Below are 14,527 nucleotides of genomic sequence, written 5' to 3'. Positions count from 1 at the left end.
TTTCGGTATACAAAACTATGCATGTGGTCCAAATTTGAAGGCTATAACTTGAGCATTGTGAAAGTAGGTAACTAGGTCAAAATCAAGGTCAAATTTCATTTCAGAACACAAAACTTTGCATGTATTCCAAATTTGAAGCCTGTACCTTCAAAAATGTTAAATTAGGTCACTAGGTCAATGACAAGGTCAAAGTTTATTTTGGTACACAAACCTACGCATGTGGTTCAAATTTTGAGGCTGTAGCTACAGAAATGTGAAAGTAGGTCACTAGGTCAAGATCAAGGTCGATTCATGTCAAGGTTCATCTAGCCACTCAAAACTATACATGTTGTCCAAATTTGAATGTTGTAGGTAATGGAAAAGAGGACTTTTAAAGTTTTTCCCTATATAAGTCTATATAAACCATGTGACTGTCGTGGCTTTGCCATATTTGACCCTAGGGGGATATTTTGAACAAACTTAATAGAGAACCACTAAATGATGCCACATTACAAATATCAAAGCCCTAGGCTTTGTGGTTTTAGACAAGATTTTCAAGGTTTTTCCCTATATAAGTCTACGTAAACCATGTGACCCCCAAAGCAGGGCCATATTTGACCCTACGGAGATAATTTGAAAAATCTTAGAGGACCACTAGATGATGCTACATACCAGATATTAAAGCTCTCAACCCTGTGGTTTTGAACAAGCAGATTTTCAAAGCTTTTTTTAATACAAATTATAACAAGAGCACCGCCTTGCGAGTGCTGACGCTCATCTGATTTTTTTTGTATAATAGAAATATTGTCCTACCCATGATTTTCTAAGTCTAAAAAGGGCCATCATTCTTGCAAAAAGCAGGATAGAGTTATGTTTCTTGATGTACAGTGTCCACTTATGATGGTGAAGAACTGTTGCAAGTTTCAAAGCAATAGCTTTGATAGTTTATGAGAAAAGTTGACTTAAACATAATATTCAACCAAGAAAAGGGGCAATTATTATTGCAAAAAGCAGGATGGAGTTATGTTGCTTGCTGTACAGGGTCAGCTTATGATGGTGAACAAGTGTTGCAAGTTTCAAAGCAATAGCTTTGATAGTTTAAGAGAAAAAGTTTACCTAAACATAAAACTTAACCAAGAAATCTGATATTTTCTAAGTCCAAAAGGGGCCATAAATCTTGCAAAAAGCAGGATGGAGTTATGTTTCTTGCTGTACAGGGTCAGCCTATGATGGTGAACAAGTGTTGCAAGTTTTAAAGCAATAGCTTTGATAGTTTAGGATAAAAGCTGACCTAAACATAAAACTTAACCAAGAAAACTGATTTTCTAAGTCCAAAAGGGGCAATAATTCTTGCAAAAAGCAAGATGGAGTTATGTTTCTTGTTGTACAGGGACTGCTTATGATGGTGAACAAATATTCCAAGTTTCAAAGCAATAGCTTTGATAGTTTAGGAGAAAAGTTGACCTAAACATAAAACTTAACCAAGAAATCTGATATTTTCTAAGTACAAAAGGGGCCATAAATCTTGCAAAAAGCAAGATGGAGTTATGTTTCTTGCTATACAGGGTCAGCTTATGATGGTGAACAAGTATTCCAAGTTTCAAAGCAATAGCTTTGATAGTTTAGGAGAAAAGCTGACCTAAACATAAAACTTAACCAGGCAACGCCGACGCAGACGCCGACAACCGCTCAAGTGATGACAATAACTCATTATTTTTTTTTCAAAAAATCAGATGAGCTAAAAATAAACAAAGGGCCATAACTGCCCGCCCCCCCCCCCCCCCCCTCTGAGGAGATGCAACAATAACGAGAAATTGTTAATGGATGGAAGGACAGATGGAAGGATGACAGACACAGTGTGATTTGGGCTAAAAATATGAGGGACCAATTTGACCTTTGAGCTTGATTTGCAACCTTGACCATTGGTCTCGTGGTCTGGTTCACGTGCTCTTCAACTTGTCTCACTGATAGCTACCTACTTGCCAAGTTTATAGTTAATACCTTGAATGGATATTGAAGCTATGTTCCGAACATGAAACATGAAATATGACAGACAGATGAATGAACAGACACCTGGCATATAAAAAAGATTCAAGTTAACAGGTTTATTTCTTGGCAGTTTTCTGGTACTTTCATTCTGGACATAAAAGCTAGGGAAGGCCCATAACTAAAAGTATGAGCCACGCCATGAGAAAACCAACATAGTGGCTTTGTGACCAGCATGAATCCAGACCAGCCTGCGTATCCGCACAGTCTGGTCAGGATCCATGCTGTTTGCTAACGGTTTCTCTATTTGCAATAGGCTTTGAAAACGAACAGCATGGATGCGGATGCGCAGGCTGGTCTGGATCCTTGCTGGTCGCAAAGCCACTATGTTGGTTTTCTCATGGCGTGGCTCATATTACATTCTGTGGATCAAAGGTAACTGAGTAACTTCTCTTTGACATGAATGAACTGCTGTGTTGTATCAGTTGAGTTAGAGATATTTCAAGTAAGTCTTGAACATAACAACATAAAAGCAATTTATTTGTATATATTCTCGTAAAACATTTGGATATGAAGGCAATCTTTGAAAGCTATAATAGATGTACCAGTATGTTATGTATGACATTTTATACACTCTGAAACATATAAACACGTACTGTTTGGACCGTAATGCATGCTAAACATAGTAATCAAAGAGGCTAAGATTTTACTCTCTATGTTTGTACTAACAAAATGTAAATCTTCATCTAAATACTGTCTGAGACAAGGTTTTTTTGTGAATTTCTTCTATATATTTGCAAAATCCAGCGAACTAATGTTACTGGTCTCCAGGGTTGGTAGAATACTGGTAATATCTCAAACAATTCTATATGATTGTACATTTTACAATCATATATACATGTTTGATCATTAACAAGATATTCCAGTGGTAATTATATACTGGTTATTTTCGTTTAACAGAAATAGTTTCAGTAAGTCCCTGAAAACCTGAATTCAAATTTTGATAGAACAGCACCGTTCATGCATAAATAAGAAATCATAGCCACCCCGATCAATAATAAAATCTGTGAAAAGCTCCTTTGGAAGCATAGAAAACAACCAAGCAACATAATAGCAGACTTGGTGTGAATGAGTCTATTCATGATAGAAGACTCGGTGTGAATGAGTCTATTCATGATAGCAGACTCGGTGTGAATGAGTCTATTCATGATAGCAGACTCGGTGTGAATGAGTCTATTCATGATAGAAGACTCGGTGTGAATGAGTCTATTCATGATAGCAGACTCGGTGTGAATGAGTCTATTCATGATAGAAGACTCGGTGTGAATGAGTCTATTCATGATAGCAGACTCGGTGTGAATGAGTCTATTCATGATAGCAGACTCGTAGTGAATGAATCTATTCCTGATAGCAGACTCGTAGTGAATGAATCTATTCCTGATAGCAGACTCGGTGTGAATGAGTCTATTCATGATAGCAGACTCGGTGTGAATGAGTCTATTCATGAGAGGTAATGAAATGTACAACACCTTCATGACCACTGGCTTAAGCAGTATTCTATTATAACGAAAAATGAATGTTCTCCATGATCCCAAAGAACTAGAAAATATAACAACAATAACACCAATAACACAATATTGTAACAATAAAATCTGTAGATTTGTGTTTGTAAACTGATACAGAAGCTGAAGAAAAGTACAAGATGTATAAAATTCTAAATCTGAATAATGTCTATATATCTATATCCAAGTTCCTAAAAATATATTTTACAACCATTTCAGACTGAACACCATGATAAAAAACTGTAAGGTTGGCACATAATGAATTTTATCAAAAGGGAAAGAAAATATCTATGTACACAGAGAGGAGTTTATTCTATTGAGGTTTCATTATTAAAACTTTTACAGTATGTAGTTTACATATGTCAGTAAACCAGTGTACATGTGTCTGTAAACCAGTCTACATATGCCCGTAAACCAGTCTGCATATGCCCATAAACCATATGTTGATACAGTGTAAGTATGTCTATTACCAGTCTACATAAGCCCATAAACCAGTCTACATAAGTCTATAAATCAAGCAATGTGTAAAAATAACACGCTGGAAACTATCAAAGAAATTTCTTACTTTATCCTTAAGGTGGAATAGCACTTTGTAATTTTTTTACAACCCGCATATGATTTTGGTATCATATTAAAGTAGAAGTTATCCCCGGCATGAATGTGAAGCTGTTTTCTTGGTTACTAGTGAAACTTTTTAGCTATGACGTCGCAAACATTACCATGCACGTCTGTTTTGGCGCCACGTTAAAAAGCGATAAAAAAACAGTTTATTCTCTCTCATTTGTTTATCTTTCTATTTACAGCAATGAAACTTACATCTTTATGTGAGTTACACAGAAGTCTACGGCGCTAGACTGTATTTGTCACTTTTATTTTCAAAATTATGAAAAAAATGAAGAAAAACGACATTTCCAATTTTTCAGATTTTTAGAAAAAATGGCACACTTGTCTAATTAACGGAAAAACGGCTCGAAATTTTTTTGCCAATTTTTTATATTTTCAAGATAAACTTATGTTTGATAGTATATTAAAAAATCAAGTACCTTTACCATCCAGTTATTTTTTAATTAATGGTTTATTAAACATATCCCTCAGTAAATTGTGACGTCAAAATATAAACTCTAATTAACGTTGCGTCAATAGAATAATATGGATGAACAGCCACAATACATTTTCAATCACGCTTTGTATGTGCATATAACAGAAATCGCAAAGTATCTAGCTTTAAGTATTTTTGCATTATGTATTGTTATTTATAAAATACTTTATGTTAAATGTATTTGTGCATGTATAACATATTATGTACTCTTCCTGTGTGAAGGTAATAAAAGAATTTTATTCTATTTTCTATTCAGAACATTTTTATAACCGAAAAAAACAATAAACCACTGAACATATATAATAAATCAAAAATGGCTATTGAATGAAAAAAAAAAACGCATTAACTCATTTTCATAACAGTTGGAAAAAATGTACTATTGCATTTTAGTTTAAACATATTTTATCCCCAGTTATACATATACAAATTAAATACATACTTCATAGTTTGAACACGGTAAGTAGGAAAGGGTAAGAATGAAAGACACATAATTTATAGAATTATTGCATTTGATTAAACATTTGATTAGATTGTTCCACGCAATATCGATGCGATCCCAAACTATTACACGTACAATGAGTCCATTATTTTTGACCAGTTAGTTACACTAGCACTTTTCCAACCTTCTCAGTTAATATTGCGCATATTCCCTGCTGACGGTCACGACAATGTGCCATTTTTAGCATTTCATCCTGTCGGAAAAAATTGCAAATAATTTGAATGTTGACATACTTTTAATGTCTTTATTCTTTATAGAAAAAATGCCTGTCTACAAACAAGATCGAACTTTACACTGTTAATATTTTAAGGATACCAGCACTGTATTATGCGACGTTATGTTTAGGAAAAGGGCATTTATTTTAGATTAAAACATCTTATCTCGAGCCCATGACGTCTTATATCGAGCGCATGACATTTTATCTTGTGTCTTTGACATTTTATCTCGTGCGCGCATATAATCTCCTGCGCATGACAATTTATCTCTTCCCTTAAATAATGCACAAACGAAAACATGGGGTCTTCTCAATCATCAAAAACTAGAAAGCCGCTATATGACTAAAATTGTGTCAGTGTGACGTCAGTCTCAACATCCGTCTGTTTAATTTTTGTTGCTCCACATTGGGAAAATGCTACATTGTCTCAGTATGATGATTTTTGTGATTACAACCTTTCTTTAACCACCTCAGTTAAATGTTACATTTATCCTACAGATAGATGTCCTTTTCTTGCTCGCGAGAATCGATCTCACTGAGTAAAGCATAAAGTTTTTTCAAAATATACGACGAAGTTATGATCTGGACAAAAATTAGCCGAACGGACGCACGCACGCACGCACTGCGATATCTCTAATCATCAACAAAATAAAGCACGAGCTTCTACTTATGTTACTAGCAAAGGTAAAAGTACATGTATAAAATCTAAACATCTATGTACCAACACCTATCACTGCAAAGTATTATTTTAAAGGGGAAACAAGTAATTGTCAAACACTACTACATTTTAGAAAAAAATATATGTTACCTGCGGAAAAGTCTTCCTGTAAGACATTGTCTTTATCACTACAATTGATTAAATCTGTTATGTCACATGTTCATTTGATCTCACTGTAGTCATGAGATTCTTCTTTTGTTCGTTTGTCTTGTTTTTTTTTTTCAATAGTATTTCATTTATGCAACGTCGGGCAGTTGAGCAATTCAGCTTCCCTGGATTCTGTACCAGTACAAACATGTTCCCCGCTAAGTAACTGCCAACTTCCCCTCATGAATCAGAGGTGGAGTACGAATGATTTCAGACACTGTTTCTATCATATCATCACGTAGAAAGTACGCCTCGCTCAGGGCTCGAGCTCACGAACCCGCGATCCGCAGATCTGCGCTCTCACTACTAAGCAAAGTGGGCAGGCGGGCTCGAGATCCTTCTTTAAAGTTCTTCAGCTTTTACATTCTTTAGTTATTAAAATTTTCAAACAATTTTCTTTTCGTAAAAAAAGGTATATTTATAAATGACTTTGATTGCCTACATGACAGCACATTTTTGCCAGATTAAACAAGATCTGGAAAAAAAATTGTTATAAAATTCATTCATGAAATATTTTTATTATAAAATAATTAAGAATTGAGAAAAATGAAGTATATTTACAGGGGAATAGTCATGCCTTTTTAAGCAACAGAATATTCTTACGAAACGTTGTATCTAAAAATGCACTTTGACGTCACTTTTTGTTCGTCAGATAGGGGACAAAATCAGTGACTGAAAAGAATACTAGATGGTAAAAGTTCTCAATTTTTTGAAATTTTATCAAACATAATTTCATCTTGAATATATAAAATTATGGCAAAAAAATTTCGAGCCGTTTTCCCGGTAATTTAACGAGTGTGCAATTTTTTCAATAAAACTAAAATTTTGAGAATTTCGTTTTTCTTCATTTTTACCATCGTTTTGAAAACAGAAGTGACAAAAACTATCCAGCGCCGTAGATCTTTGTGTAACTCACATAAAGATGTAAGTTTCAATGCCGTAAATTGAAAAACGAACAAATGATAGAAAATAAACCGACTTTTTATCGCTTGTTAACGTGGCGCAAAAACAGACGTTCATGGTAATGTTTGCGACGTCATAGCTAAAAAGTTTCACTAGTAACCAAGAAAACAGCTACACATTCATGCCGGGGATAACTTCTACTTCGATATGATATCAAAATCATATGCGGGTTGTAAAAAAATTACAAAGTGCTATTCCACCTTAATTGTTCAAACCAAAAAAAGACTGGATAGGTTCTGATTGTCATTGAAGCTTTCAACGCTATATGAAGTAAATATATATATATATATTTTCAATTAAATGGACTGGTTAGATTCAATGCCATTCTACAGCACGTTTTCTCATGTAGAACATTCAGTTAACCCTTATCCCTGGAAATCTGACATATACAAAAATGAGACAGCAGTACTGGACACAGAGCTTCTTTGAAATGGTAGTATACATATTTGCAATGGAACAGATCTGTTTAGAGGTATGTTCAAAAAAATATATGCATGCAATATAATTAACTCTTAGCTTGCTAAATTTCTATAAAGAACTTGTCCACCATTCAATTTGGGCAGTCTCATTTATTATTCGAAGGGGTGTTCACTGAAAATTTACTGACTGAATAGCGATCAGTGCAGACCATGATCAACCTTGGTCTGCAATGGTCGCAAAGGCAGAATAACTTGCCGCCAGCAGGCTAAATGTTAAAGAGTTGTGTCATGAAAAACGTGTTATCTAAATAAAACATATAATTATAAACAATATATAAATTGGATATACATGTATTTGAGAACTTTTAATCAGCCGTTAGACGACGTCATTTCTCAGCATTATAAAAATGACTTCAGCATCCTCTAAAATGCTCAAAAGCTCTACCAATCTACATACTGCTCATCAAATCCAACATGAGCTGCCATATCTAATAATATGTGGAACATTTTCAACAAGAGTAAAATGATAAAAACAATAGCACCTACAGTCACTTGACCAGCCACAAAAGAACAGTCTGAAATCTGGTGAAACAAATGATTTTTGTAACTCATTTGAAACATATAAAAACCACCACAGCACTTAGCAAACTTGTGAAAATAATGCAATTTAGTGAACAATAAGAGGTTATAGTAAAAATATCACAGATAAAGTTGATCATTTAAAGAGTTGTAGATCTATATTGATTTGTAACTTTGTAGTGACTCACAAGCAATATTCATTTTAATCCTTACCCTGTCCATCTTTCAACATGGACAGTACCATTAACTGTTAAAAGGGGTGCTTACCAAAAAGATACCGACTGAGTTGTGAACAGTGCAGATCATGATCAGGCTGATCATGATCTACACTGGTCGCAAAGGCAGAATCAGTCATGTCCAGCATGGTAAGGGTTAAATTTGCCTCAGAAATTATACTTGAGTGTTGTTTAAAGCATGACTTGATTTTATACACATCACTGCCATGAAACAACTTTCTTTGGTTCTTCCTATCCTCGTGTAATTTGGCATCAAGTCCATTAATTCATAATCGCAACATATCACCACAAAAACATAAAAAATTTCGTTTAAAAAAGCAAAACAAAAAAACATGCAACAATTGAAACTAAATATTGAAAATGATAAACCAGTATTTTTTAAATACACACCTGTCTGGGTATCATATGAGGTAATTTTCTTCTAATTCATATCAAATATCAATAGTGTGGCTAGCACTTCTGACAGTTATCTACATATACTAGTGACTAAATGAGTGGTTTAATTTACATGTAAATACTTCGTGAAACATAAACAATCACTTTAAAATATTTTTTAATTAACTTTAGTATCTGTTGATAGAAACTTCAAAATTAAAAAAAAACTGGATATGTACTGAGCTTAAAAGTGTTGGCTAGAATTCCTATATCGAGGGTTCAACGCAATAAGGGCGTATCTACATATGATTATTATATGTAGATACGCCCTTATTGCGTTGAACCCTCGATATATGAGATGGACCAAAGTTTTCTTAATAATTTCTTGAAACTTTGGATACTGAAGGACAAAAATAAACATATGCAATATAAGCTATAGGTCACCGGTATTGAAAAAGAATTATCTGCCCTTGAAAACAGAATTTAAAGATATAAATAAATTGTTGATGAAAGGAGTGCAACTTTCAAAGGTATACTAGATAAAAAAAATTGCCGGTAAAGATAAATAAATTGGAGGTGTACAACTTTAATATATAAATGAAATGTGGACCAAACCTGTACAGCTTCACGATATAAATAAATCTGTTGACAAAATATGCTTACTTTCCTTCTAACAATTAAAGGGCCATAATGCCATTTTCTAAAATGTGGCTGCCACATTTCTTTTCACAATTCAAAATATTTTATTTTCTGCTGAAATCATATTTTCAATAATTGTTTTCTTGCAAGTCTATGATAGGTTTGAATATTTGATAAACGTGTTAGAAATATTATCTAATGCACTGTTTTGATTACCTCCCTTTATGGCTAAAACTGTAAGTTCATGTCTAATAATGAAAGTAGGATTTTACTAAGTCTTGTTATGCATATTCTCTATTTGGATAACTGCTTTATCAGCTTTTTACATAAAACTTACAGCCTTATGGAACTTTAAAATGTTTAACAATTACACTAGTATATATAACACAATGTAAAAGGACATAACAATATTCACGAAATGTCATAAATTACAAAACCAAAATATATGCTTCTGTACCAATAGAGAATAACATTTAGTAACAAGAGGGTCATGATGACCCTGAATCGCTCACCTGAGTAATTTGAGCCACATGTTTAAAATGGCAAACTGATGCTAAAATATTAGAAAGTAGGTCAGTAGGTCACATTCATGGTCACTGAAAGTCAATTTTAAGATCAGTGTGCAAAACTGTACATGTCATCCAAATTTCAAGGCTGTATCTTAAAAAACAAGAAAGTAGGTCAGTAGGTCAAGGTCAGAGTCAAGTGACTCCTAATCACTTGGGGTCATCAGGTAATTATAATTGAGCAGTCTAGGAAATATGATCTGATAATTTTTTAAGTATTTATTCCTAAACAACTCATATAACAAGTGACCCCCAGGGCGGGGCCTCTTTTCACCCCAGGGGCATAATTTGAACAATCTTGTTAGAGGTCCACTACACAATGTTATATACCAAGTATCAAAGGCCTAGGCCTTGAACATTCAGACAAGAAGATTTAAAAAAAAAATCCTATATAAGTCTATATAAAACTTGGGACCCCCAACACAGGGCCTCTTTTCACCCCAGGAGCATAATTTGAACAATTCTGTAGAGAACTACTAGGCAATGCTACATTCCAAATATCAAAAGCCTAGGCCTTGCAGTTTCAGACAAGAAGATTTTTAAAGTGTTTTCCTATATAAGTCTATGTAAAACTTGGGACCTCTGGGGTGGGGCCTCTTTTCATCCCAGGGGTAAAATTTGAACAACTTTCATAGAGGACTAATAGATGATGTCTCATTCTAAATATCAAGGTTCTATGCCTTGTGGTTTGGGACAAGAAGATTTTTAAAGTTTTTCCTTTCAGTTGCCATGGCAACCAGAGTTCTGCATGGAATTCAATTCTTTGAACAATTTTGAAAGGGGGCACTTAAGGATCATTTCTGTGAAGTTTGGTGTAATTCTGCCCAGTGGTTTTCAAGAAGAAGATTTTTTTAGAAATTGTTGACGGACACACGACACACGACGGACATTGAGAGGTCACAAAAGCTCATCATGAGCCTTTGGCTCATGTGAGCTAAAAATTGTGAAGTAAGAATGACACAATTTAAAAAAAAAAACATACGTAAAACATGGACAACATTAAAAAAATATTCATTCATCTTCTTTTTCTTTTATATATATATAAACATGCAGAAAGTTGTTTTTTTTTTTGAAATCTGAATTCCATGGCAGCACCACATGCATCACATACTTTTGTCTGTCATATTGTGTGAAAAAAATCAGTTTGAATCTGCTGCAACATACATAGACACATGGTTATTGAGAAACTTGTCATTATTACAATATTTAAATGTGAACAGTTAAGATTTATGGCAAATCACATTGAAACAAGAGGGTCATGATGACCCTGAATCGCACACCTAAGTAATACGAGCCACATGTTTAAAATGGCAAACTGATGCTAAAATATTAGAAAGTAGGTCAGTAGATCACATTCATGGTCACTGAAAGTCAGTTTTATAATCAATGTGCAAAACTGTACATGCCATCCAATTTTCAAGGCTGTATCTTAAAAAAACAAGAAAGTAGGTCAGTAGGTCAAGGTCACAGTCAAGCGACCCTTAATCGATTGGGGTCATCAGGCAATTGTAATTAAAGTCTATGAAATATGATCTGATAATTTTTGAAGTATATATTCCTATATAACTCATATAACAAGTGACTCCCAGGGCAGGTCCTCTTTCCATCCAAGGGGCATAATTTGAACAATCTTGTTAGAAATCCACTAGGCAATGCTACATACCAAATATCAAAGGTCTAGCCTTTGAACTTCAAGACAAGAAGATTTGTATTTTTTCCCTATATAATTCTATGTTAAATATGGGACCCCCAGGGAAGGGTCTCTATTCATCCCAGTGGCATAATTTGAACAATTTTGGTAGAGGACCACAAGGCAATACCACATACCAAATATCAAAAGCCTAGGCCTTCCAGTTTCAGGCGAGAAGATTTTTAAAGTTTTTCCTACGTAAGTCTATATAAAACTTGAGACCCCCAGGGCAGAGCCTCTTTTCACCCTAGGGTTATAATTTGAAAAAGTTTGGTATAGGACCACAACGCAATGCTACATATCAAAATGCCCACCACCACGATCATGCATCCCCCTCGCACCAACATCATTTTTTTTTTTCATTTTTAATTTTCCATCTATATTTATAATCAACATGTGAAGTTTTGTACCCTCACCCGGTCACCCCAGCACACCCCCCTCCCCCCGTAATATCAAAGGCTAAGTCTTGTGGGTTTAGACAAGAAGATTTTTAAAGTTTTTTCCTATATAAGTCTGTGTAAAACTTGTGACCCCCAGGGTGGGGCTTCTTTTCAACCCAGGGGCACAATTAAAACAATCGTCATAGAGGACCTTTAGATGATGTCACATGCCAGATATCAATGTTCTATGCCTCTCGGTTTTGCACAGGAAGATTTTTGAAGTTTTTCCTTTTGGTTGCCATGGCAACCAGAGTTCTGCATGGAATTCAATTCTTTGAAAAATTTTTGAAGGGGGCCACCCACGAACCATTCCTGTGAAGTTTGGTGTGATTCTGCCTGGTGGTTTTCAAGAAGAAGATTTTTTTAGAAATTGTTGACGGACGCACAACGTACATTGCACGACGGACATTGAGCGGTTACAAAAGCTCACCATGAGCCTTTCGCTCAGGTGAGCTAAAAAGCCATTGCAAAAAGAAAAAAATCACTACTAAAATTAATTAATTATCTTTAGAGTGTGGAATATGGATAAATCCCTGAGACAAATTGCCCCATGCACATATTGGCAAAGGTACAGAGTAACATGCTTGTCTGTCATGGTAGGCAGATAGAAGAGAGGTATTTGTTTGGGGAAGATTTTGTCTGTCATGGTAAAACAGAAGAATGGAATCTGGGGAAGATTTTGTCTGCCATGGTAAAACAGAAGAAAGGAATCTGTTTGGAGAAGATTTTGTCTGCCATGGTAAAACAGAAAAGAGGAATTTGTTTGAGGAAGATTTTATCTGTCATGATTAACAATACTGAGGAAATTATTAAGAGAAGGGTTTGTCTTGCATTCCATTAAATCATATTTTAAGCATTCACTTTTTTCATGAGAGTTACAATAAATTTATCTCCCTAAATTTTGTTTAAATGCCTTTTCAAAATGATGTTGTAAATTCATAAACCAACACAGCATTAGTAAGCGGAGATGTGAAAAATAAATAAATGCTATTCTCTGATAAAAACTGTTAAAAAAATAACAACAACAAGAGCTGTCAATAAGACAGCACTCTCAACTATTCAACAACTTCTAGTCAAACAAGGGCTCTAATCAGCAAATGAGTTAATTTATAGCAATTTATCAGAAAACATTTTATTATGCTAACGTAAGAATTTTTACCATTTTTTTTTTCAAGTCATAATTTGAATTAATATCAACCCAACAGTCTTCTAACTTGGTTATGAGTGAATATTGGATGAGAGGGATGTTGTGTAAAGTTTAAGTCCAATAAATACAATGGTTACTGAGATATGGACTTGAATAAACTACAATCAAGGTGAGGCATAGACGACGATGTCCTGAGTGAGTAGAATAACTCTCAATTTTCTTTGACTAGTCAAGCTAAAAATAGTTACATTAACAATGAAAAATTTGTTCACATGTTTTATTTATACAGTTATGTATTAACTGTCAAAATTCTTGTTTCAACTAACTGGGACTTGAAATTTCATTTCTCCAAAATCAGCGACATACAATGTAAACGTTGTAAGCTAAAAGTTTAAAATGAGTGTCCATAATTAATATGTTTATTTTGTTTAGCGCTCGTTTTCTGAAACATCAAGGTCTGACAGATGAAGTATAATAAGATAGCGAGTTCTGAGACACTAAAGTCTGACAGTCCTTTGTCGTTACAACCTGACAGGCGAAGTATGATGTGACGGCGAAACCTGTGCTGTTACAATCTGACAGGTGAAGTATGATGTGACGGCGAAACCTGTGTTGTTACAGTCTGACAGGCGAAGTATGATGTGACGGCGAAACCTGTGTTGTTACAGTCTGACAGGCGAAGTATGATGTGACGGCGAAACCTGTGTTCTTACAATCTGACAGGTGAAGTATGATGTGACGGCGAAACCTGTGTTGTTACAGTCTGACAGGCGAAGTATGATGTGATGGCGAAACCTGTGTTGTTACAATCTGACAGGTGAAGTATGATGTGATGGCAAGTTCTGTGTTGTTACAGTCTGACAGGCGAAGTATGATGTGACGGTGAAACCTGTGTTGTTACAATCTGACAGGTGAAGTATAATGTGACGGGGAGTCCTGTGACATGGACCTCATCAACGATTTTGTTCGTTCCACCTTATCCTCTTCCTCGGTCTGACCTTCCTCTAACTGCTGCTTCGCAAACTCCAAAAACACCTGGAATATTGTTTTCAAAATTTCTCAACAACATTTACATTTATTATAGTAGTCAGTTCTCTTATCCAAAGAATCAATCATAAAACTGTGAAATAGCTTGTATTTAGATGTTAACGATTTTTAAGTTTTATCCTGTTCCTAAGTACCTGTATATTTATTTTCATGGCGAGGATTCCCCCCAGAAGAGCCAGATTACTCTGCATGTATGCTGGAGACTGACTGACCAACAGACCG

At 34.8% G+C, this 14,527-nt stretch overlaps 1 protein-coding gene across 5 annotated transcripts in view; it reads right to left on the bottom strand.

Moving 5' to 3' along the window:
• Positions 1-2,484: 2,484 nt before the first annotated feature.
• Positions 2,485-14,527, bottom strand: part of LOC123548541 (cholesterol transporter ABCA5-like) — a 68,564-nt gene continuing 56,521 nt past the window's right edge. For 4 of the 5 annotated variants that reach the window (XM_053546208.1, XM_053546209.1, XM_053546207.1 and 1 more), the window contains one exon: positions 2,485-14,293. In XM_053546208.1, coding sequence (XP_053402183.1) covers positions 14,156-14,293 — 138 coding nt within the window. In that variant the 3' untranslated portion in view covers positions 2,485-14,155. The remainder of the gene's footprint in view (positions 14,294-14,527) is intronic. The other variant, XR_008371419.1, reaches the window with a different exon arrangement.

Source organism: Mercenaria mercenaria, chromosome 6 (assembly GCF_021730395.1).
Source record: "Mercenaria mercenaria strain notata chromosome 6, MADL_Memer_1, whole genome shotgun sequence".
NCBI lineage: Eukaryota > Metazoa > Mollusca > Bivalvia > Venerida > Veneridae > Mercenaria > Mercenaria mercenaria.
Note: the sequence above shows the minus strand (reverse complement) of the source record. Positions and strands in the feature narration are given on the sequence as shown.